The 24,573-nt window shown below is 41.6% G+C and overlaps 1 protein-coding gene across 4 annotated transcripts in view; it reads left to right on the top strand.

Annotated features, from left to right (window-relative positions):
• The window catches only part of DRIP2 (DREB2A-interacting protein 2), a 199,203-nt gene extending 175,074 nt beyond the window's left edge, over positions 1-24,129 (top strand). For all 4 annotated transcript variants that reach the window (XM_089459019.1, XM_089459022.1, XM_089459023.1 and 1 more), the window contains one exon: positions 23,382-24,129. In XM_089459019.1, coding sequence (XP_089315145.1) covers positions 23,382-23,603 — 222 coding nt within the window. In that variant the 3' untranslated portion in view covers positions 23,604-24,129. The remainder of the gene's footprint in view (positions 1-23,381) is intronic.
• Positions 24,130-24,573: the final 444 nt, after the last annotated feature.

Genomic DNA, 24,573 nt, shown 5'->3' with positions numbered 1-24,573 from the left:
GGTCATCCCCAAGACTAGAGTGCCTTTTCTTGCACAAACCCCTTTTCCACAGAAGGGGCTTGAGACTAGACCTCCACCTCAGAGGACCACATAGGGGCGGGGGCAGCTAGATGATGAGACACGAAAGATAGATGATGAGACACGAAAGAACCTCAGGAGGAGGTAGTTGTGCTCCACATGCAGGGAGCCCTGGGCACCAGGCCATCAGTGCACTGCCGACAGAGCATACTATATTGAGGTTTTATCAGATAGTGACCAGGTGGACGAGGTGGAGCAGGAGTGTGGGAGATGGTGAGAGTCCCACAGATAGAGGGTCACTAGATCCGGCATCCCTTGCCCCATCCGATGGAGTCCTTGCTTCCTTATGCGGGGTTCCCAAATTTTTGACATTGAGGATCTGAGGCACTGTACATGGGAAGCAGGTGTCAGTGCTAGTTGACAGTGGAGCTACCCACAACTTCATAGATGCCCAGTTGGTTCAGAGGAGAGCCCTCGCCACGACTGAGTTTGAGGGATTTTCAGTCATGGCACGAGGTGACTGCACCATACAGTGCACTCAGTATGTGCTTGCTTTGACAGTAGTTATGGGGAAATACTTGATGACAGACCATTTCTTTGTGGTCGATGTGCTAGACACAAACGTGGTGATGGGTGTCTAGTGGTTGTACTCCCTTAGGCGAGTCACTACAGATTGGAGGAACCCAAAAATCGAGTTCATTGGGTTGGATGGCAAACTGGTAGTTTTGAGAGGCATGTAGTCTTATCCACCTTAAGACTGTCTCGACCCATAGGATGGAGGCCGATCTGCGACATGGGGACATTGCATGGGTAGTAGAGCTGAGGATTTCAGAGGTTGGGGGACAGGCCTAGCCACCACCACCAGACATACAAGCTTTGTTGGACAGATACGCAGTTGTGTTTGGGGACATTCCATCAGGGAAGCCACTAGACAGGGGATTCGAGTACACTATTGAGTTGGAGCCGGGTGTGCAGGCGGTGATCACCACCACTTATAGGCATCTCAAAGCCTTTAAAGATGAGATAGAGAAGGCGATCCAGGAGCTATTAGCATTGGGCCATATCAGGCCAAGTTCTAGTGCCTTCGCTTCTTCAGTAGTACTGGTGAAGAAGAAGGATGGAACCCTTTGCATGTGAATTGATTATTGGGCTCCCAATCGAAAGACATTGAAGAACTGGTACACCATTCTCGCATAGATGAGTTGATGGATGAGCTTAGAGGAGCCAAGTATTTCTGTAAGATCGATCTACGTTCGAGGTACCACCAGATCAGGGTGAGGGATCGGGATATCCATAAGACAGCTTTCCGGTGCCACTATGGGCACTTTGAGTTCCTGGCCATGCCATTTGGGCTGACCAATGCTCCGCCACTTTCCAGTCATGCATGAACTATGTCTTTCGAGGACAGTTGAGGAGGTTTGTGGTGGGTTTCTTCGATGACATTCTGATTTATAGCCGGACATGGGAGGAGTATATCCAGCACTTGGAGGAGGTACTACGCACCCTAGAGAAGCAGTAGTTTTATGCCAAACTATCCAAGTGCTAGTTTGGCTTGACAAAGATGCTCTACCTAGGCATATCATTGGTGTTGATGGGGTGAAGGTCCATGAGGAGAAGATACGGGCCATCCAGGATTGGTTGGTACCACAAGATGTGACTGCGCTGAGGGGCTTCTTGGGCATTTGAACCTACTACAGGAACTTTGTCAAGGGGTTCTCACAGTTGGCAACACCCTTGACTGATTTGACCAAGAGAGGGGTTTTCACATGGACTGATGGAGCACAGGTTGCCTTTGACCGCCTCAAGGAGGTGATGAGCAATGGCCTGGTCTTGGCACTTCCAGATTTTTCCCAGCCTTTCATGTTGATTTGGGGTAGCATCGGATGTGCTCTAGCCACGAAAATTGGTGGAGAGGTTAAAGCACATGAGATTTCCAATACCTAGAAATGGTTTGGGCAGAATCTAACCAGTTTGGGAGATATTAAAATAATAATTATTTTTAATGAAGTCCCTTAGTCTAAACTTAGGGAAAATAAAATATTAATGTGAAATAATATAAAACTGAGTTAGAATGGTCCAAAAGTCATTAATCAAGCCAGATCTAATCTTAGCCATTGATTAGGGACTTAAGCTTGGCCGTTGAATTGTCAATGAGAAAAGTATAAGAGGAGGCTTGAGGGTCACTTGGAGAACACACTGAGTTGATCAAGAATTCGATTTTTTGGGGCAAGGCTTGTTGAGGAAATCGAAGGAGTGATCAGAGTTGCAGCTGAGTGGCAGTGAATGTAGTAGTAGAGAGGCAGAGATAGTACTGGGAGCATCAACGCAAAAGCTGGGAGAAGGTTGACGCAGAGCCAACTAGAGGCCACACAGAGGTAGCCAGGAGCTGCACAGAGCCTGAGGAGGGCCAGCGTGGGAGACACAGTGGCTCCAGAGGCTGATGCAGAGCCCAGAGAGGCTGACGCTGGGCAGACGCTGGGCCAGAGAGGCTGACGTAGACCCTAGAGGTTGACGCTGGGAGATTTCGTGGGGCAGATTGGGGCTGATATTTGTCTCTGACTAAGAGGTACTACTGTCGAGGGCATTCTCTGTTGGGTGAGCCATTTCTGGCACCTAGATTTTATTCTGAAAATGCTTAATAATAAAACCCTCAGATAGCTACTGGTTTTCCCGTATTGGGTTTTTCTGGGGACATTAGTCCAAAAATAACAGTGTCACTTGTGTGTTTGTTTTTCCTTCAGTTGATGATCTGTATGTGTTGAGACTGTACTTGTATTTATTTTCAGTATTTACATGGTAAATAACTTGTTAATTAACAGAACAAGTAGGAAGAAATAAATAAGAAAGTACAGGAAGGATTTCTAACAGTTAGACTTAGAAATTCCAACATGGTATCAGAGCGTGGTTGCAGATCACAGGATAATTGAGGGCATCAGCCGAGCAGACAGCAACAACGGAAATAGCTGTCCCGAGCGACAGAAGCTGTTCCTAGAGGAAAAACAACAAGGGGTGACATAGTGCCTGCATCATCAGTTCGAGTCGGGGAGAGGATTAGCGTAGTGGCAGAGAGGAGCAAACGTGACCTACGCAGTGCTCGATCACCTTTCTCAGTCAGGAAGGATTGATGCCTATGGCCACGAGGTGCGGATTTTGCTGGTGTCAGGATTGCGTAGAGCCTAGAGGCTCTAACCTTCAGTTTGCTGGGGCATAGGAGGCTGTTGGTAAGTTGCAGAGTGAAGCTGGTGGGGTACTGTGGTCAGAATAGTACCTAACAGGGCAAGACCAGGGAGGAGGGAGTTGTTCCCGAGGATTTCTAGCCAAGAAATCCAGATTAATGGTACAGTTGCACTAATGATCGGAGTGAAGGCATCTCGACATTGGCAGAGGGGTTTCGAGGAGGGAAATCGAGGCTCAGAGGGAGTCACACCAAGAACTTCCAGGAGGGAAATAGAGAGACTCAGAAGAGTCGAAATAGGAGCAATGAAATGGTAGTGAATGGGGTAAGAGATCAGGATAGACTAGACAGAGCCTCAAACTTCGTAGTTTGGAAGGCCATGATCTTGTCTGTTCTAGACAGGAATCATCTCAAGCACCTCGCCTTGAACACGATAGCGATCCCAGTTGACCCGACTGAGAACGAAAAGTATGAGGAGGTAATGGCAAGGGCCAAGAGCATCATCCTTAACGGGGTCAAGGACCATGTATTACCACATATTGCCGAAAAGGACACGACAAATGTGATGTGGGAGGCCCTGACGAAATTGTATCAGCATACTTCCGTGCAAAGGAAGATGCTACTAGAAAATCAGCTTCGGTCATTCTAGATGCAGAAGGGAGAATAGATAGATACCTTCCTTGGTCAATTGAAGGAGATCCGGGATCAACTGACTTCGATAGGGGCCACGTCGGATGAGGAGATGTTGGTGAGGACCGCACTGAATGCAGTCACAGAGGATTGGGAGTTATTTTTCCAGAGCATACTGGGCAGGTCGACCGTTCTAGATTGGGAGGAACTGTGGGCGACTTTTCGTCAAGAAGAGATCAGAAGGCTAACCAAGGCGGGAAGCAGCGGCAAGGGGGTCAGGATCAAGGAGGAAGAGGAGGATGCTGCCTTAGCGTCTTGACAGAAAGCAGGAGAAATGGAAGAAGAATGACCTCTCCAAGGTCAAATGCTTCCATTGTGGGGAACTGGGTCACTATGCGAGCCAGTGTCTGAGGAAGAAGAGCAAGGGAGAGGCTTTTGAGACCAAGGTTGCGCCAGCAAGGGCAGAGAAAGAAGTGGAGACAGATGATGACTGTGCCATGAGTGCTCATGCGCCACTTGAGAGGAAGTGGGGAGACATCGAGTTGTAGTTAGACGGACTACAGGCGATGAGGGGTAGGATCCTCAAGGTACCCAACCTCTTGGATTATACCTTGCTACAAGAGCCCCGAAGAGGAGTAGCAAGACTGGTGGATGTCGGTAGAGACGAATGCGGATGGAGCGACAGAGGGAGCTACAGTGCAGGAGTCCCAGGACAACGTGAGGCAGCAGTGCGAGATGCACAGAGTTGTTGCAGCAGCGCAGAGGTTAGAGAGGGAGCACTTGTCAGTGACAGAGGGAGCTTCAACATCAGGAGTGTTTCTAGCCTAACAGAGATGTCAGAGTTGGGAGATCAGTTACTTACTTCTCAGTAACTGAGTTGCAGTGCAGCAGTTAGCAATGGCAGTGCTATGGGCAGCACGATGCAGCGTGATGAGAGGGGTTGCAGTGTAGATGCAGCAGTGGTAGGGCCATGGGCAGCAACACTGATGTAGAGGGAGTTGTCGTACAGATGTAGCAGTGGCAGTGGGAAGGCCATGGGTAGCAGTACATGATGCAACAGTGCAGAGGATGTTGGGCAGCAGCCCTAGCATCAGCACAGGGACTAATGCTGGATGATCAGGGTGATGCTCAGTGAGGAGTATTACTAGAGCACAGTCCTCGCTAAGAGGGAGTGTTGATTTGGGGTAGCATTGGATGTGCTAGCCATGAAAATTGGTGGAGAGGCTAAAGCACATGAGATCTCCAATACCCAGAAATGGTTTGGGCAGAATCTATCCGGTTTGGGAGATATTAAAATAATTAATATTTTTAATGAAGTCCCTAAGTTTAAACTTAGGGAAAATAAAATATTAATGTGAATTAATATAACACTGAGTTAGAATGGTCGAAAAGTCATGGATCAAGCTAAATCTAATCTTAGTCGTTGATTAGGGACTTAATCTTGGTCGTTGAATTGTCAACGAGAAAAGTATAAGAGGAGGCTTGAGGGTCACTTGGAGAACACACCAAGTTGATCAAGAATTTGATTTTTTGGGGCAGGGCTTGTTAAGGAAATCGAAGGAGTGATCAGAGTTGCAGCTGAGGCGCAGTGAATGCAGTAGCAAAGAGGCAGAGATAGTATCGAGAGCATCAGCGCAGAACCCGGGAGAGGGTTGACGCAGAGCCAGCTAGAGGCCACACAAAAGCAGCCAAAGTCCACGCAAAGGCACCAGGAGTTGCACAGAGCCTGAAGAGGGCCAGCGTGGGAGACACAGAGGTTCCAGAGGCTGATGCATAGGCCAGAGAGGCTAACGCAGATCCTATAGGTTGACGCTGGGAGATTTTGTGGGGCAGATTGGGGCTGATATCTGTCTCCGACTAAGAGGTACTATTGCTGAGGGCATTCTCTATTGGGTGAGCCATTTCTAGCACCCAGATTGTATTCTGAAACTGCTTAATAATAAAACCCTTAGATAGTTGCGCCGGTTTTCCTGCATTGGGTTTTTCCGGGGACATTAGTCCAAAAAAACGGTGTCACTTGTGTGCTTGTTTTTCCTTCAGTTGATGATCTGTATGTGTTGAGATTGTGCTTGTATTTATTTTTGGTATTTACATGGTAAATAACTTGTTAATTAACAGAACAAGTAGGAAGAAATAAATCAGAAAGTACAAGAAGGATTTCTAATAGTTAGACGTAGGAATTCCAACATTTCACCATGGAGTGTGATGCATCCGGTGTGGGAGTTGGAGCAGTTTTTTCACAGGATGTGCATCCCATTGCTTTCGAGAGTCGAAAGCTCCTACCACATGAGCTGTCATATTCCATATATGACAAAGTGATGCTGGCCATCATGCACGCATTGGCCAAATTTTGACAGTACTTGGTGGGCAATAGGTTTCGGGTGAAGACTAATCACAACAGTCTTCGTGACTTCATGGGGCAGCAAGGTGCAGGCCTATGACTTTTATATAGAGTATGTGTGGGGAAAGCACAATGTGGTGGCCGATGCTCTATCTCGGAGACTAGCTGGTCTATCACTCATGAGCATCTGCCATGATTGGAAGGCCCAACTATTGGTGGAGTACTCAAAGGGCAAGAGGGCATGCGAGGTCTTGGAGGGTACCCATGTAGATGAGCATTGTCGAGTGATGGATGAGGTCATCTATTACAAGGGGCACATTTTCCTAGTACCCAACTCGCAGTTGAGAGAGAGAGTGCTCCAGGGAACACATGAGTCGCCATTGTTCGGTCACGAAGGGTTCCGAAAGACATATATGGCAGTTAGGGAAAGGTTCAGATGGAAGGGCCTCAAGGGGGATGTGCTGAAGCATGTACAAGAGTGTGAGGCATGTCAGTGGAACAAGGGGGCGCTGATTCACCCTGCAGGATTGCTACAACCCCTTTCCATGCTTGAGGGGAAATGGGAAGGCATATCTATGGATTTCATCACAGGGCTCTCCACAATGCAAGGGAAGGACTGCATTTATGTAGGGGTCGACAGGTTCACTAAATATGCCCACTTTTTCGCCATCCCCACCAGATACATGGCAACACAGGTTGCAAAATTATTCTTTCGAGAGATCTTCCGTTTGCACGGGCTCCCCAAGAACATTGTGAGTGACAAGTACAATAGGTTCATGGGAGGTTTATGGCAGGAACTTTTCAGATTGGTCAGGACCGAGCTCACTCCTAGTATCAACTATTGAAAATATCGGTATCGGCAAAATATCGGCGAGGGTCCAGAAAATATCTTATCGGCAATATCGGCTATAAAATATCGGCAAAATATCGACAAATATCGGCAAGCATAAAAAATAATTTTTTCAGATTTTTAAATATAGCCGATATTTTGCCGATATTTTCAAAATATCGCGATATTTTGTCGATATTTTCCGATATTTGCCGATATTTTGAAAATATCGCGATATTTTCAAAACAGAAAATATCGCGATATTTTCTCAGCGATATATCGTTTTGCCGAAAATATCGCGATATTTTCGAATATCGCTGATATATCGCCGATATTATCAACAGTGCCACCCACAGACAGATGGCCAGACCAAAGAGGGTAAATCAATGGTTGGAGGGGTACTTGAGGAACTACGTGACAAGTCAGCAGAGGGCTTGGATCTGGTGGTTGCATCTAGGTGAGTACTGCTACAACACCACCCTCCACATGTCCATTGGTATGACTCCTTTCCGTGCTTTATATGGATATGATGCATTATCTTTTGCTGACGTTATTTTTGGAGACAGTTGGGCCCCAAAGGCCAAAGATTGGATCTAAGAGAGCCAAGACATCCTCAAGGCTCCCAAGGATAACTTGGTGACAAAGACAAAACCAACAGAAGGTGTATGCAGACCTAAGTCACCTGACACGGGGATTCGGGACACGTAGGATTCGAGATTCGTGGTGTCGGATTCGGACATGATGACCCCCCGGAACAGGACATGTTATATATTATTTTATTATATATATATATATATATATATTAAAAATTAGATATTATCATATGTCTTACACAAATTTTAATTAATGATACAAATTTATTGATTTCAAACATAGATCTTCATCTATAGCTATTAGCATGCATAGTACATACAAAATTCAAATAAATGTCAGTGGTACTAGTCACATAAATGATAAATCTATTAAAAATTTAAATCATGATTCATAATTCATAACTGAAAGACAACTTACAACTACAAGATAGTAAGATAAACACACTGACAATTGTAGTTTTCTCATTAAGTCATCAAATCAAAATGTGTTACATAGGTAGTGTTGGTGCAATGCCAATGGAAAATAGAAATAGAAAATATAAAACAACTACAGGTATACAAGCCTCAAGGCATCAATTAGCATCAGAATCAGCATCACTGTCCCCATCATCATGGTCCCCACTGCTCTCCTCTGCATCCTCCTCCTCCCCTGTATCCATAGTCACCTCTGCATCTGCTAGTATGGAGGTTGACCCCTCTAAGTCATCAAATCTAACAGGCTCTAGCACTGGATCATTGAGATCCATGTTGGCAAATGCCAACTCAACAATGGTGTCCAGACCCATATCATCAGGAATAGTGTTACTTGGGAGCGGGAGCGACATATTCAGAAGCTCTTGGTTTGGTGCTCTTGATTAAATACGAGTTCCATACCCTAATACATGACAAAATTCAATGGAAACATTGCAATCCCCCAATCCTAAAATCCTAAAAACAGAAAAACTGATAAGTCTGCTGGATTTTGAATGAAATCTAAAATTCTACTTTCTCCATATGAAATCCAATGAGGCCGGAACCACTCTCAAGCATCTTGAGTCATTTCATGGTAATGTTAAAAATTTAAGTAAAAGGATGAAAATGAAGATTAAGGAGAATGTCACTTTTACTTTAAGAATTTAACATTACCATGAATAGCATATCAATACTAGGGCCTAGACTTGATCATGAAGCTGCTAAAATGCTCGACTCCTTGCTGCAACAACACAAATCACTTGCCAAATGAAAATATTAATGAGCAAACACGCCCTTTTCTTTCCTGCACTGAGCTTAGCGAGTCCTGGAAATAGGACACCTGTCCCAAAATCGCTACACGCTTTTGAAAATCGTGACACGGCCTCGGATTCGACGTGTCGGAAATGGACACGACGTGTCATAGGATTTGGACACGAATCCGGAGCGAATCGTGTCGGATTCGCTGGATTCGAGATTCATAGGGGGTTTAGGACGAATCCGGTGACTTAGATGCAGACCAACACAGGACAAAGAAGCATTTTGAGGAGGGGGACTTGGTGTACCTTCGACTATAGCCTTACAGGCAGTCCATGCTGAAGCAAAAGGGGGCTGAGAAGCTACAACCCCGCTTCTAAGGGCCATATGAGATGGAGCTGGCCTTCGGGGAAAAGGATCCACAACATATTTCATGTCTCATGCCTTAAAAAGGTGCTGGGGCAATAGGTGACAATAGCAACAGAGTTAACCCCCATTGGATGATGAGGCCACTTGGTTTTGGAACTTGAGGCCATCTTGGAGAAGAGGGAAAGGAAACTGAGCAAGACCATCATTGAGTTCTTGGTGTGTTGGAAGAACTTGCCAGATGAGGATTCCACTTGGGAGGGTGAGCATATTTTGGAGCACCCAGCTTTGAGGTTGCTTGAGGGCAAGCAACATTTGGGAGGGGAGGATTGTCATGTCCCTTCTCAAATACATTTGTAACAGGGTGTTGCTACACAATTTTGGCTAAAGATAAAGAAACCAACATTTTCGACTTAGGGACTTAGGAGGAAATTCGACTTTATTTGGTTGCTAGTGGAATGTGGGGCCACCCACATGTGAATTCGAACTAGGCCATTCAAATGGCTTGGAGGGAATTCAAATAGCTAGATGGAGGGGTCCACATGTGGCAAGGAAGGCTCAAGGAGATAAAAAGAGGAGGAAGCTCTCATTTGGATTCATTCTTGCACCTTGCAAATCGAAATTACTTGATTGTTCGCTCTGCTGTTTAGTTGAGTCATCGACTGTTTAGCCACGAATCTCTCAAGCGGGAGATTCGACCTCTCCTTCGGCGGACCTTCTGTTCCCGCCTTAGGGAGGTAGTTCCATAAGCATTTCAGGAGATTCGGGAGTGTGTCACAACACTACCATTCAGCCACATACAGGGAGTGCGTATTTCTAGGCTATCTGGAGAATACGCAAGAGGAGTTGGAGCCACCATTGATCAAACATTTGCCAGGAGAGTCAGAGGATTGGGAGAGCAGCAGCAGGCCAACATTTCTTGTGAGTTTTGGAGCCAACAGAGCCAACATCCCAACAGTTTGAATTACTAGGCTTGGGGACAACACAAAGGGCTAGTCCAACATTTTCGTGGGGCTTAGGAGTAGGTGCTACATGCGGAAGCTCATCAGGAAGTCAGAGGATTTGTAGTCGGGGTCAGTCCAACACTTTGGGACAATTTCTGGGAGGATTTACATGCAGAATCTAGCAGTCCGAGTTTTACAGTTGCAACTGAAGTTAGGCTCCTTAGGGGTGGAATTTCAGAAGTCTAAACTAGCTAAATTCCTTCGTGGGTTTAGGTCAAGGAGTCCGAGGCTCAAATCTTATAATTTTCTGAGCACATGAAGTGGTGTTTCCAGCCATTCGAACTTAGCAGAAAGGGCAATTTTTTGGGCAACACAGTGCATATTGGTGCAACAGTTGGAGCAGTCATCGGTTCAACCATTTCTCACCTGGGTTTGGTCATGCTTGTCCATTGAGACAAGCCCAAGTGCACCATTCTATTATCTATTGTATTTTGCCTTCAAAGAAGTAATAAAATGGCTTGGCAATTCATTATTTCTAGCATTTTTATGGGTTCTTAATACATATTTATTTATTTTATTTTGCTGAACATATTATTTGCTTTATATCACTAGTATTCCTATTTAGGAACATTACATTCCTCTTAACAAGCAAACCCTTCAAGATGATCTTCTAGGTGCCTTCTCTTGTTCACCTTAGTTCCAATACCATGTTGGAGAATGTTTTAGGGAAACTATTAATTCAAATTCTCCTTAACCTTAATAATTGCTTGTGAACTTTAGTTATTTCATGTTGTTTTATTAGATCTTTTCATCAAACAATTATCAAGAGCAAAAACAATAAATACAATGGACACAAGTATTAGGTTCCAAGCTAGGGCAAAATCCCTCGAAGGGAAAACTTTGAAAATATCTTCTCTTCTTATAGAATCTACTTCAAATGAGAAAAGCAAGACCCAAAACCCTAGATCAAGTCCTCTTCCAAGCACCAAGTCAACTTTCCTAGAATCCCTTCCAATTAGGCCAGAGGTCAACCAATTCAACAAGGATCAATGTAGCGTCAACTATCTTCCATCTTCAACTTTGACCCCCAACTTCAATTTGCAACTTTGACTTGCAACTTTGACCTACAACTTCGGCCCTGCAGTTACTGTAGAAACCCTAGCTTCTTCGCACATGTGAGAGGATATAGACCAAAAACAAATTTTTCTTTTTCTCTTTGACTTCTCCTTGCATCCTTGACCTTCACTTTGGCTTTCTTGATATTTCCAGCTTTAGATCGTGCTTCTTCTTGAGAGATCGAATTGGTGCTAAATGAGGTTGATGTTGCTTCTATTTATACACATTTGAGAGTTTCAAATACCCTCCTTTAGGTCGACTTGTGCTAGAAGGCTTGTAGAATTTTCTGGCCTCAAAATCAATATATTTTACATGTTACAACTTGCGCAATAGGGTCTTTTACAAATTACAAGGACTCTCTGGGCTCAAGAAAAATATTCTTTTGACATGACAAACCCTAGAGGCATGAAGAGCACACTTTACTTAGATGACCATCAAAATTGAGCATGAAACCCATGCTTGAAAATAATATTTTTCTTTCTTCTTTTTCTTGTAACATAAGATATACATAATGATTTGAGTACATTGACAATTATGAAGACAAAAACTAGCTACATTTTCCAACACTTCCATGGTCTCCTAGTGAGGGTTGCAGGTACATATTAAAGGCTGCTTAGACTTTTGTAGCTAGTGGAAGAATAGAGAAAAGTTGTGACAAGGAGAACTCTCATGGAAATAGGGATTTGAGGAGAGATCTTATACTAAATGAGATCTGGACTTAGAGGGGGAGCAGTGAGATCAACAAGATTGAAATATGTCTTGATATATGCTAAAAAAAGTCAGATTTGACTTGCAAGTTGATGGCAACTTAAGAGAAGCACAAAACAAAGGATTACCTCATTAAGAGGGAGAAGGCTATGAAAGAGCATTTTTTGTCAGGTACACTTCTGTTAAAAGTTTATTATCTTTATGATTTCTGTTACTACATTAGATGGATGTAGAGATCGTCTTCTTTGATGAAAGAAGAAGTGTATGTAAGAGTTACCTCAAGCTTGTGAGGTATATGAAGAAATCTTATGCTTGTAAGCAAAAGGAAATATTTGTACAAACTCCTCTTGGGTTGGTGGATCAAGATTGATCCTGTATGATTTGTTTTCAGACGAAAGCAGAAGAGCTCATGTGTTAGAGGGAGTTGCATTGACCGAAAGAGGGAGAAGTCAAGGCTTCTCCAACCCTTGTCTTAGCTTCAGAGGGAGTTGACCTCAGAATTCAAGATGAAAGATCTTGATTAGATAGCTGATAGCATCAGTGGGAGAGAGCAAATCAAGATTGCCATGGTAGGATCTCCATAAGAAAGAATACTCAGTTAGGGTCACTAATGTAACGAAGATGATGGATCCAATGAAGGAAGCAAATTAGTTTATGGTTGAACCAAGGAATGTAGCTCAACATGTATTGAAATACCAACATGGTACAATTGGTCATGGCATCGTCAATTATGGTTTGAAGGATGTCTCAAACAAAGGAGTACAATGACAGTAATTCACATTGGGCGAGTGTTGGAGATAGAGAGAGTTTGTATTTTGCTTTAGTTTGGGCTCCATTATGATATCTTGAATGAGTAGGAAATAGGCATTTGTTGCACTCAGTGGTCCGAGTATATTTAGCTTGGATGGTGAGTAGTGAAGCAATTTGGCTTTCGAAACTAATCGTGGGACTATTTGATCATGTGTCGAAGTCGTTTGTGAGATATTGGGACAATGAAAGTTGTGTGAAGCTTTTTGATAACCTTGTGTTTTCATTACAGGTCGAAGCACATCAAGATCAAGTACCACTACGTTTGTGACGTAGTGGAAAAGGGATAAGTGAAGCTCCGATATATTCCTATTAATGAGCAAATAGATGATATTCTGTCGAAACCTCTGTCCTGGGTGAAGTTTGTGTACTTCAAGGACATTTTGGGATTTGTTGATACCTATCTTGTGAGAGGGAGTGATAGCGATATAACAGAGGATGGTCATTCTTCCCATGTTAAGTGTGTTGATCCAGATGAGGATGAATGATCCTCAAGGCCTAATCACTCAAATGAGTGGGCGCCTTTCAATATTTTGGCCTAGTCACTCAAAATATTGGGTGCCTTTTAGTGCTTTGGCCTGGTCATTCTAAAGAGTGGGTGCCTTTCAGTAAGAAGTTATTAGTGAGAGGGAGTGTTAATGTGATATCAACAGGGGCATGACTTAGATCATTAGTGAAAATAGGAGCATGCCCAAATTGTTGACAACAAGGGCAGGAGAACTCCCCGACTGTTGGAGAGATAACATGAGGGACAAACATTCTAAAGAGGAATGGTCCCTTTGGTTTGGACATTCAATGGAGTAGGTGCCTTTTCAACATCATGGCCTAGAGTGAGCCTTTGGATTTGGGACATGAGTGTCCCTATGGTTTGACCATGGGTCATGGAAACCCTGGACTAGTCAGTGTACCATGGGGTGAGGTACCCACTGAATCATGGTGACTAGTTGAGTGAGTACCATTAGTTAGGATTGCCAACCTGGGTTGTGGTACCTGGTGATGATGTTGTTGATGCAGGTTAAGAGTTCTGACCTAGATGATGTTGAATTTTGTAGCAATGGTCGGTCTTCATAATGTTCTTTTGTACTTGTAAAAGATGAAATGTAAATTATATTTGTAAAAGAAAATTTATATGAAGCAATGTCAAATGGTTCAAGTTCGAATTTGAGTTCGACAACGATTAAGTTTGATTTGAATTTGAATTTTTCAATCATGTTAATGAGGCTCGCCATTAAGTTCGAGTATATATATATAGATATAGTTTAACATAAAATAATAAATAAAATAATTTTTAAATTATATAATTTAATTCATACCTTTACGAATAATAAAAACAATAAATTTCAACCTATATAATAGGAAACTATATTACATATTATATGTTAAAAGTTTAAAATATACATATCACTTCTGTGTTGAGATGGTTGAGCCCATCGACCTTCAAATGCGTTAAATACTTCTGTGTGCACCACACACCAAGAGTAGAAATGACCCCGACCTATACTTGAATGGAAACAAGTTAGTGTTCTCCTCAAACCACTAGATGCTCGAACCAGACGCAGTTGATCGTACACTGTGTGAATAAAGTTTTCATCAATGACATCAGTGCCCTAGAAAAACAATGCCAGGGTGTCGGTGAGAGCTTAAATTGACATTGGAAACCCTTCCCAAATCGAATCTTTACGGGAGCTTAAACTGAACTTGATTGAATCTGTGTCGAATCTGAATATTTTGTTGAGGTCTGCCAAACTTCGAACCTCAAGGTTTAAGTTCGTCGAACCCTGTGACAAAGATATGAAGCATGTTCTTCATGATTTCAAGAAAAAGGAATTATTTATTTGTATGCTCTTCAAGAGTAGGAACATGAAAATTTAAATTTGTATTTTTGCCTCCACATAGACCAAGTCAGCCCTTTAAGGAACAAGTCGTCCTGCGCAAGAGTCAAGTCCCTTTGCATGGACGAACAACTATTGCTTGCTTTCCTCCAATGGCACTTTCAGAAGCTAGGGCTTGGCTTTTCTCCCAATTCCATTGTTGGAATGGCTTCAAAATTGGAGGAGAGCTTGAGGAAAGGCCAACGCAGGAGACCCTAGGTGATCAAATTTTTTTGATGGCTAGCTTGTCGGGAAATTGATGCCCTAGGTACCCAACTTGGCTAGACTTGGAAGGAGGTGAAAGAATAAGAGTTTTAGTGACCACCCTTGGTAGATTAATACCTTAATCTTTGAGAGAATGGAGTCTATGATGAATATGAGTAGGATTTCTTGGTTCCTAGTCAAGGAGGCCTCAAGATCACTTCGCTAGCCTTCTAGGTCAAGAAGAAGCAACCTTGCAACTTTTATACTTCGATGTGCAAGAGGAATGGCTTATCAAGGTCAAATTCTTTGATAGAATTACCCCTAGGAGATTGCACTCATATTACATGGCCTATACATTGAGAGATGGTATAATAGAAAGAAATTTCACAATTTTAAGCAGTAAATGCATGCAGCAATTAGCCCTAGAACAACGAAAATATCAGTCCAACATATATGACAAAAGTAAACAAGAATAACATTAAAAATTATGTACTTACATGTAACAGAGTATATCTAACCCTTCACAATTGACAAGAGAGAAGCTCCAAGAGAAGATAAACCAATATTCACACATCAAAATGCATCCATAAAGCTCCAATTCATCCTCTAGAAAAAGTGTGAAAATCTCAAGAGAGAGAAGTGATCCAAACCGAAGTGATGATGAGCAAATGAGCTCATCTCACTTGTATTTATACACAACTTAGGAGTTCGAATTAGCCTCCTTGGCCTACATAAACCCCAAAAATAAAATATTGTTCTAATAATTAAACTTTTGGTAACAAGCCCACCAAACTAGCTCATAAATGAAAAGGTAAGCCTCTGAAGAGGTCAAATAATAATCTATGCATGTCGTAGGGCCCTCTAAGAGGCCTAATAAGGTCCATGGGTGCCACAATGAAGAACAGGACCCTCAAAAGCAGTGGACAAGGGTTGGCCCCTTGTAATAACCTGTGGTGCTCCAAGTGACACGTGGGGGCACACAAGTGTCCTCATGGGTTTCCAAACAAATCGAAGATGCCTGTAGATCGCCTATAAGGGATAGGATGATGGTGAAAGTGATGCCACATCATCGTGCAAGTCTTGGATCATTTTCCAAGTGTATGGTGTAGATTTGGGGCCAGCTGGGCATGATGGATCAGGTGCATCCTCCTCGTCCAATAAGTGAACCACGAGCAATCTCTGAATGGCTGTGGGGATCCATGGAGTGCAATCTGCTGCTGTGGAGGCCCATGGCTCTCAACGCTCACCCTACATGTGCCAATGTAGCCCTCTGGAGGATTAGGACCTCGTATAGGGAGACCAAACCCAAGATGGAAACCATCTACAATCCTGCATAAGATCCAATGTGTCCCCTAGCCTTCCAGTACAAGAAGTCATTAGAGAAATTGAGTAAATGAACTTATCTAATCATGGACCACAGGTGAAGACTTCATAATGGCCCGCCGTTCCATAATGGACTTCGGGATGTGCCAATGTCTCCTAGACTCCAAATGGGGTTAACCAATAATTCTATTAGGTGGTTTCTACTTCTAAAGGGGATAATATAGTCAAGTTACATCTTTCAAACGATGGTGGCATGTGACAAATAGGTGAATGAAGTACGGATGTTAAGGGGCAGCCCTGAGTCACATGCTGGGGTACAAGGGTAGCTAATAAGAGGGAAGCCCAGACTTGGGTTTATTGTGTGTAGGAGGTAGCAATCGTAGTACATGAGGTGCCCCGACCTTGATTTTTCCACCCTCCTTTTTATGCTTTTTGCCTTTTATGGTTTTTTTTATTAACTGCTCTGGGCTTAAGGGGTTAGAGCATGATGTATAAGACATAATAGTGAATTCCCCCTTTTAAGGTGGGGCGGTTCATCACCCACCAGGGATTGGGACAATCACGGGTTCCTATATGATGAAGAAGCCTCATAGAACCTGTAGGAACCAGGGTGATGGCCATGATGATGGGGTAGAGCTCATGTATTGGTTTTTGCCCACGTGCTAAATGTATTTATCTCGGTCATATTTTGCATTTTGCGGTACATTTTCTTGTTGAATGTGGCCATACTTGCTTTCATCTTTCTTTTTAGCTGCATCAACCTCCAGGCTTCATTCCAAGCCATGACCTAATGTGTGGGCAAGGGGAAGGGGAAAGTTAACCCTATGTGGATCCAATGGAGGAATGTGGACCCATGGGGGAGAAATGATGGATGAGGTAATAATGAATGGAAAGAGAGTAATATATAAGCAGATAAGGGAGTGGGATCACGCAACTAAAATCAGGGTTTCCTGTGAAATATCATCCTTGGAACCAAATGGCCAGTGAAAGATATCCCACGAGACTAGAATCCAAGGTTAATTCCTAAGAGGGGTCGAGCGGACAGAAGCACAGAACTAGCCTATTCTATCCGCCGAATCCCCCCATTAATCCATGCCCAGAAGTGTCCATGATAAGCAAACTACAATACTCAATTTCCAAATGACAAGGCATACCTTTAGATTCGGGAGACCCACCTTCAAACATACGATCACAGCAAATGGGCAAGGGTCCACATCGATGACTCAAGTGGCGGAGAAGATTTTGCACAATGAGCTAGTTGGTGGCTGCAAGGCACTGTTGGTTGCTGACTGAGGACCATCTTGGAGAAAAAATTCTCTTAGTGATATTACCCACAATATGGTGGGTAACAGTCCTTAAATGGAAAACTAAGTGAAAAGATGAGAGTTGCTAGGAGATTAAGCTAGTGTTAATTTGGATTACTTGTCAAAAAATAACTTGTTTCCAAGAAACAAGCAAGCATATGAATAAACAAACAAACATGAAATATAGATTCAAAATGTAGACTAGTGCCTTCAAGTAAATAACAATAGCTTGCTCAAAATGAAATCAAGATACAAATGATAAAAAATTCAAATGTTAGACCAAGATAAGCATATGAACATCAATTGCAACTATAAAGGAAATACTACTTTGGAAGTGAATGCCCAAATAACAAGATACATCAATTACTCATGAGCATAATGATCATCAAAGCAATAACATGAAATAGAATTGCACCAATTAACAATATTCCAAGTACAAGAAAATTAAATTGTTGCAAAAGTAAAAGACTCACAACACTCATCATAAATGCTTCTTGAAATAAAAAATTGATATTTGCAAACGAAACTCAAAACACATCAAGATAGCAAAATGGGAAATTGCAAGTAAAGTAAAATGGTGATGTAAATGTGCTCTTGGTTTATTTTATTAGTTAAACTCTAAAGCAAGATTTCAATTTAACTCCAATCCTGAGACTTCACCCTCGCCTGAAAATTCGGACCTTACAGTGAGGAGTCAATAGAGGTGGAGGGTCCCTAAAGTCTATACAACCAACTTAAGTTGGAGGTAAATTTTAGTGATGTTTGGTGCATGTAAGATTTCCCAAAGTAGCTTTGCAAAAGGAAACTTTAACTTGAGAGATTAGCTTGACATAAAATTAATGGTTGTTTTGGAAAGTGAAATTGCCCAAATAAACAATGCATCAATACTCAAGATATGAAAATGTTGCACAATAATGAAGCATAAGTGAACTTTAGACAATTATGAAGCTAAATGTATCAAGTTAAAGAGATGCTTGCATAAAAATAAATTGATATGAAATAGAATGTAATTTGTGAGTTGTAGCAATCAATGTAAAGGGTGCAAGCGAATTGTAGTGAACTTTGGTAAAAGGAATGTTATGTGTAGTTATGTTAATTTCCAACTTAAAGCATGCATAAGATGTGAGAAAAAATAGAAATGTCAAAACTAACAATCAATCTACTTACAAGATCTCTCACTGAATGGAGAGATATGATGCCATTGGGTAGAACCCATGCCCCTGCAAAAAAACAGAATTTTTTATTATTATGGTTTACAATGAGGTTAATGGCTCTTTGAGAGATACCCAAGGAATTGATGGAAGTACAATATGAGGTTTTGAAACCACAAGGAAATTCCTTCAAGTATGGAGACTCAAGAGAGATGAAGATGGTGCTACAATTAGGAAATACAAGCTCCCAAAGTGATACATGGCCTAGCCTCTTTTGCAAGCCCTCCTAATGCCCACGACCTCCTTGAAAATGGAACTTGGAGCTTGAGAGAACCTACAACAAAAATGTTAGGGCTGCAAAACTAAAACCAAAATTAGTGTGAAAAAGAGAGCATGTAAATATGTGATAATGCTACAAATAATATACAAAACTAAATCAAGTGATGGGAAAAGACCTCATCGCTTGTCTAGCTTATGAGAAGCTCTTGAATAGCTAGATAATGAAATGAAAGCACAAATTCAAAGATGTAAATGAATTTTTTAATATTTTGCCTTATGCATAAACTATGTGAAAGAGAACCCTGTAAGAACAAGTATTTTCAAAAGATTTAGATCTATGAAATTCAAACAACGATGAGAGTTCCTTGAAAACAATGTCAATAGTGGGTTGGTCTCTTAAAGACTTCCCCTCACACTTGCTAGTTGATTCAACAATAATCCTCTACGAAATTTCTAATAAATATTAACTCGTATGGATTAAATCAATAAACAATGGCAAGGGAACTCTAGAATTTGTATTTAAATAGATAGAGCTATCTAGAGGTTAGACCAAAAAATATCAAATAAATAATTGCAAATGTAAGATAGCTATACATCTACAATTCAACAAAGCATATGAGAAAAATGAAATATAAATCAAAGGCACAAGTAGATATATATCATCAATGATGCAAGCAATGCTCCAATGGAATAACAATCATGAATGAACCCCAAAGGTTTTTTTATTCATATGAAGAACACAAGTACATAGAAGTAGAGCTTCACCAAGCACAATAGCCCATTGCAAATATTCGTGGTGAGAGCACAAAGCTCTTATTATATAGAAGCTTGGGAGCCAATCCCAAGGCAAATGGTGACAATCCCAAAGCACCTTCTTGCAAATTCGAATTTCCCAAGTGACATCAGGAATCACTCAAGCAAAATCAAATTCCATGATGAAATGAAAAGTGTATATGGGTGGTAACCAATGTGGGGACAATTTCCCATAAAAATATTTGCCAAATATTCTCTCAAATCCTCCCAAATGTGCATTAATTCCACAAATTCGAATTTCCTAGTCAAAAGTTGCTACATTTATGTCAAAAAATTTGATTACTTTGACTGAGCCATGTATTTATGATGCAAGGTGCCAAATCATCCTCCAACTTGTCCTTTGATTCATTCCTTTGACTTGAGATAATTTCCAAGTCTTTTCTACGTCTTTTTGTCACATGGAGCAATTTATTTCTCGTTTAATTTATTGCCAGATTTCCCACTAAACTTAAGAAAAGTGGGTTTTGAGAGTCTAAAACACATTTTTAACCCCTCAAAAAAAAGATCATAGTAGAAAGTTGAGGGTGTGAGATGTAATTTTTTTTACTCATACCCCATACAACTTTCTGTAGACATCACTTATTATATTTCATATACAAATTTTATTCCAATTTCCGCTCTGCGGAAATTTTAAAAATTAAAAAAAAACCCTTGTAGACCTAATCAAGTTCCATGAAATTTTGTGTGTGATCTAGTATGGTAATATACAATGACCCTAGACACTAGGACTCACCTAGGGCCTCACCATCAAGCCGTACTCCGGCTTTGGGACATATTTGGAGGGAAAAAACTCAATTAATTATTAAGTCCTCGTAAAGAGATGATAATTAACCAAGTGAAAAAAACCTCTGAGAGTAATACTCGTAACTCACTTGATGATAAGGTTCCAAGCTACCCAAGTCTGTTGCATGACTCAACTCCTCATACTAGTATCACTTTTAGATTGTCCCCGAGGGATTGTGGAATTTGAGTACAACAGAAAATGATAAGAAGAAGAAGTAGAGTTTAAAAGCTCTGCTGGTATGATGATCTATGATGGTACAAGCAGCCTTTGGCACATCGTTGGGCATGGAGTCTTCAGATAATCTTCAGGTGCCACTCTAGTGGTCAACAGGCACGACCTTATCAAAGCAGGAAAAATGAAAATTTGAAAATTGTATGTTGTCTGCACAAGTGCCAAGTCGGCCCTCCTAGTCATCATGTCAGCCTACCCATGAGAGACACCCATTCGCATGATTGGAAGGCTGTAAGTAGCCTATTCGCATCCCTTCAAGAGGCACTTTGGAACATCGCACATATCTCTGTTTTTGAGCGAAGAAGAGGAGTGCAAGGCCTAGAACAGAAGGAAGAGATACGATTCATCTCCCCTTGCTCTAGCAATCAAAGGAGGCCGAGATCTGGACGTTTATCTGTGGCATAGTGCAAAGTCTGAGGCAGAGCTGCAGGATGAATTTTGGCCCTCTTGTAGACCTGAAACAGACCTTGTTGCAGAGATTCTGTGGACAGAATTGAGGACACTTGTCTGGGATTTTGTGGAGGGTCGCTTGGCTATGGTCATCTTGCTGGTTAGTTGATTTTGATGTATCTCTCGTTGCATTGATTCTCCAAGGAAAAGGTTGGCTGGGTTTTTCCCCATTGTGGATTTTCCCATCCTAAAATCTTCTTGTCTCTTTGTGCATGATCTCTATTGCTTTAGTATTTCCATGGTTGAATTTCTGAATATATAATTGCTTAATGATACATTGAAAGAGAAAATAATCACCTACATCATTGGAAGCAATTATTAAGTTTCAGAAATAGAGTACTTGTATCTATTGTACTGGAAAATCAACAAGCTCGAGGGACATTCCAGCATATAGAGGATGTTTTCGACATTCCAAAAAGTGGATTGGACTGAGGCAGAGAGGGTGGATCAGTAGAAAGGGAGGGAGGGGAAGGCTTCAGTTATGGTATACAGGGGAGGTAGGGAGGGTTGATAAGAGCAGGGAAGAACTGGAGGGGAGAGAGAAGATGTGGGAGAGGAAGGGAGGGCTGGTAAGAGGAGGGAGGAATTGGAGGGGAGGGTAAAGGCTGAGAGCTGGAAGGAGAAGGTAACAGAGAGGAGGGCACGATGGAGTGTTTCGGTATTTGTAGGCTCATAAGGGGCTCAAGAATAGAGAAGCGATTCAAGTTCAATGGAGACCTTTCTTTCTGAGATGAAGGATTATCAGGGGCCACCTGTTTTCTTCCACTGGATCTTTTGACTTGCTACCATTGATTATAGTTTTTAGAGTGGGGTTGAGGAGGGGCATAAGGGTGAAGTGGCCATATTCATGGCAAGATTTGCACTCAAATGGAAGTTGTTTACCATCAAGGTTTTGAAGGTGAGTCTAGTTATCCAAACTGAGATTTATGGCATTTGGGAGCTCCTTATCTATATCAACCTCTACAAAAACCTGAGCACAAGCAAACATTCCAGATTTGGTTTCTGACTTGTCAATTCATTTCCGTAGGTATTTCCAACGGTTTCCAAAGGTTCATGGTTCCAGCAATGAAGGGGCAGATGGGAGAGGCATATCCATATTAGAACTGCATATGGCACATCAACCTCTGGGTCAAAATCTAAGGTCCAGTGATTCAGGTAGATTCATGAATCCTTGTGGACCCATAAAGTAATGACCATTGCAGAAGATGGGATCTCTGTCTTCTTTGATTTTCAAACAGGGAAGGTGTAATAGTCTCTTACACAAAAGGAAGAAGAAAGTTTGCGTTCTATCCATCCAATTCTTCTACATCAATTGGTCCATGGCCTTGGGCAACGGACATAGACCAGTAAACTGTCCAATGAGAGCTCTTCCAGCAAGGGTCGTTTCTTTGAGACATAGGATTAATGGCGCCAGCTTCACATCAGGGGTAGAATCAGATTTGTGCAGCTTTTCGAAAGGGCTTTCAATGAACAGGCACCAGTTGCTGGAAGGCAAGAGCTCAATGAGCACCCCCTTCCTCGATCCATGCGCAGGAAGGCCAAGTGATTATGGGAGTAGGTGGCTAGAGTTGCTTGCAACTCGGCCAGAATGATGGATTTAGAATTTCATTCTATGTTTCCCTAAACTGAATATCTCAACGGAATAATTGTCATAAAGTTCTCATAGAGCTTACTGTAACTTTTTAACAAGATGAGCTTAATATGTTTCATGATTTATTGATATCACATTTAATCTTTGTTGTGTAAGTCTTAAATTTAATCTTAATTGTTGGGAGTCTTGGGCCATGCTTTTTTTCCAAGGGCTAATATTCTTCTACTGATGTTTCACTGTATTCCTTGCCAGTCTGGCTTTAGTTTGTTTATACTGCCAAGTACATGTTAAAAGTAACCTACAATGAGCAACCAATGTAATGACTTAATGTTTTCTTAGTTTTAACTTATGTGACCCAATTGATTTTTGCTGCTTTGGGTAAAATGGCAGGCAGGTTCGGCAGACTTAGATTAACTGAGAAGGATTGTATCTCATGATTTAAAAATGTGTTACTATCATTCTTCCATTTTGTTTCCGTTGGTATAGAACTGTAATTGGTATTTAAGAACACGTTTGTCCGTGCCTTGTTTATCTAAACTATTATTGTTATATATTTCGTGGTAATAATCAGTTTTAAAATGAAAATGCCCGTTTTCAATTATTTCTCATTAGTTTAAATTTTTACTGTCATGGATTTTGTGCTGTAGGTTGAAATAACTTGTTGTGGGCAACCTATTGTTCCAAGCCTATCCCTGTACAGTCTTGTGGAGTTTTGGATACAATATGCTGCTTCATCAGACCGGCTGTCCTCTATACAGGACGTGGATCCTGAGAGGGCTGTTTCTAAATTCAGTTCAGGTGGTAGTAACCCTAGTGCAGAGGAATTTATGATGGTGCTGATTTATGGGAGGAAGTCCCCAAGGGGATAGTTTAGCTAATGAATCACCTCCGTCTGTGCACTCCTCTGTGTGCACAATTCATAGCAGATGAGATGCAAATAAAGTTTCCATGTAGTCTCATTCTTTATGATTTTGCCTTGTAGGCTATGAAAGTAATCTTCATTGTTCTGGGAGAGATCTGAAATCATGTATATCAGTGTGAATGGGGTTGTGGCAGATTTTTTTTTTTTTTTTATTATCTTTTTGATGAACCTGTCGTAATGTTTGTGATTCTTCTTCTCTTGAGCAGTTAATTTAATGAAAAACTGTAAAATCAACCCCAACAGCGTGGACCCAATTTGGTCCACAAATTTCTGTCTTTGTTTGTGAATGAGAAAATAGTTGATTGTTATCTGGTTGCGAGGGTGTTGAAAATTAAGAAAATGTGAGTTTGAGTGATGACCGGGAGGAGTTTCTTCATGATTGTAATATTAATGAATTTAACAGAGATGGAAAGTGATCAGATCAATTCTTTCTAGACCGTTTGATGCAAAGCTTGGTAGAACTGTTAAATGCCCGTGAACCTACTTCAAAGTTTAGTAGATGCTCATATTATAGATAGCAAGTAGCATAATTATCTCACAAACATTACTCACTCTGTAGCCGAGGCTTTCTATTTCCCCATGACTGTTCTGTTTTCTTGAACCCTTCGAGGGACGCTTCTTGCTGCGCTTCTCCTTAGGTATCGTTTGAAAATGGGTTCGTTCATCTAAGAGTTCATAATCAATAATACCTTCATCTTCAAGGTTTTCCACTGTGTATGTAACTTTCAAGCAAGTTTATGTGGTCTATCTTCCTTGGTAAATTTCGTATTTCTCTGTTGTCTCAGGTAAACAGAAAGGAAAAGAGAAAGGAAAAGATAAATTATCACTGATTTTTCACTTTAGGTCAGTGTTAAATTATTAGTTTATTTTACACAATGCTATACATTATGACTTACATATATTCTTTACATCAGTGT

The sequence above is a fragment of the Pinus tabuliformis genome, chromosome 7 (genome assembly GCF_031772625.1).
Source record: "Pinus tabuliformis cultivar Carrire ecotype Pingquan chromosome 7, CPIR1, whole genome shotgun sequence".
Classification (NCBI taxonomy): Eukaryota; Viridiplantae; Streptophyta; class Pinopsida; order Pinales; family Pinaceae; genus Pinus; species Pinus tabuliformis.
This window is presented reverse-complemented; position numbering and strand designations above follow the sequence as displayed.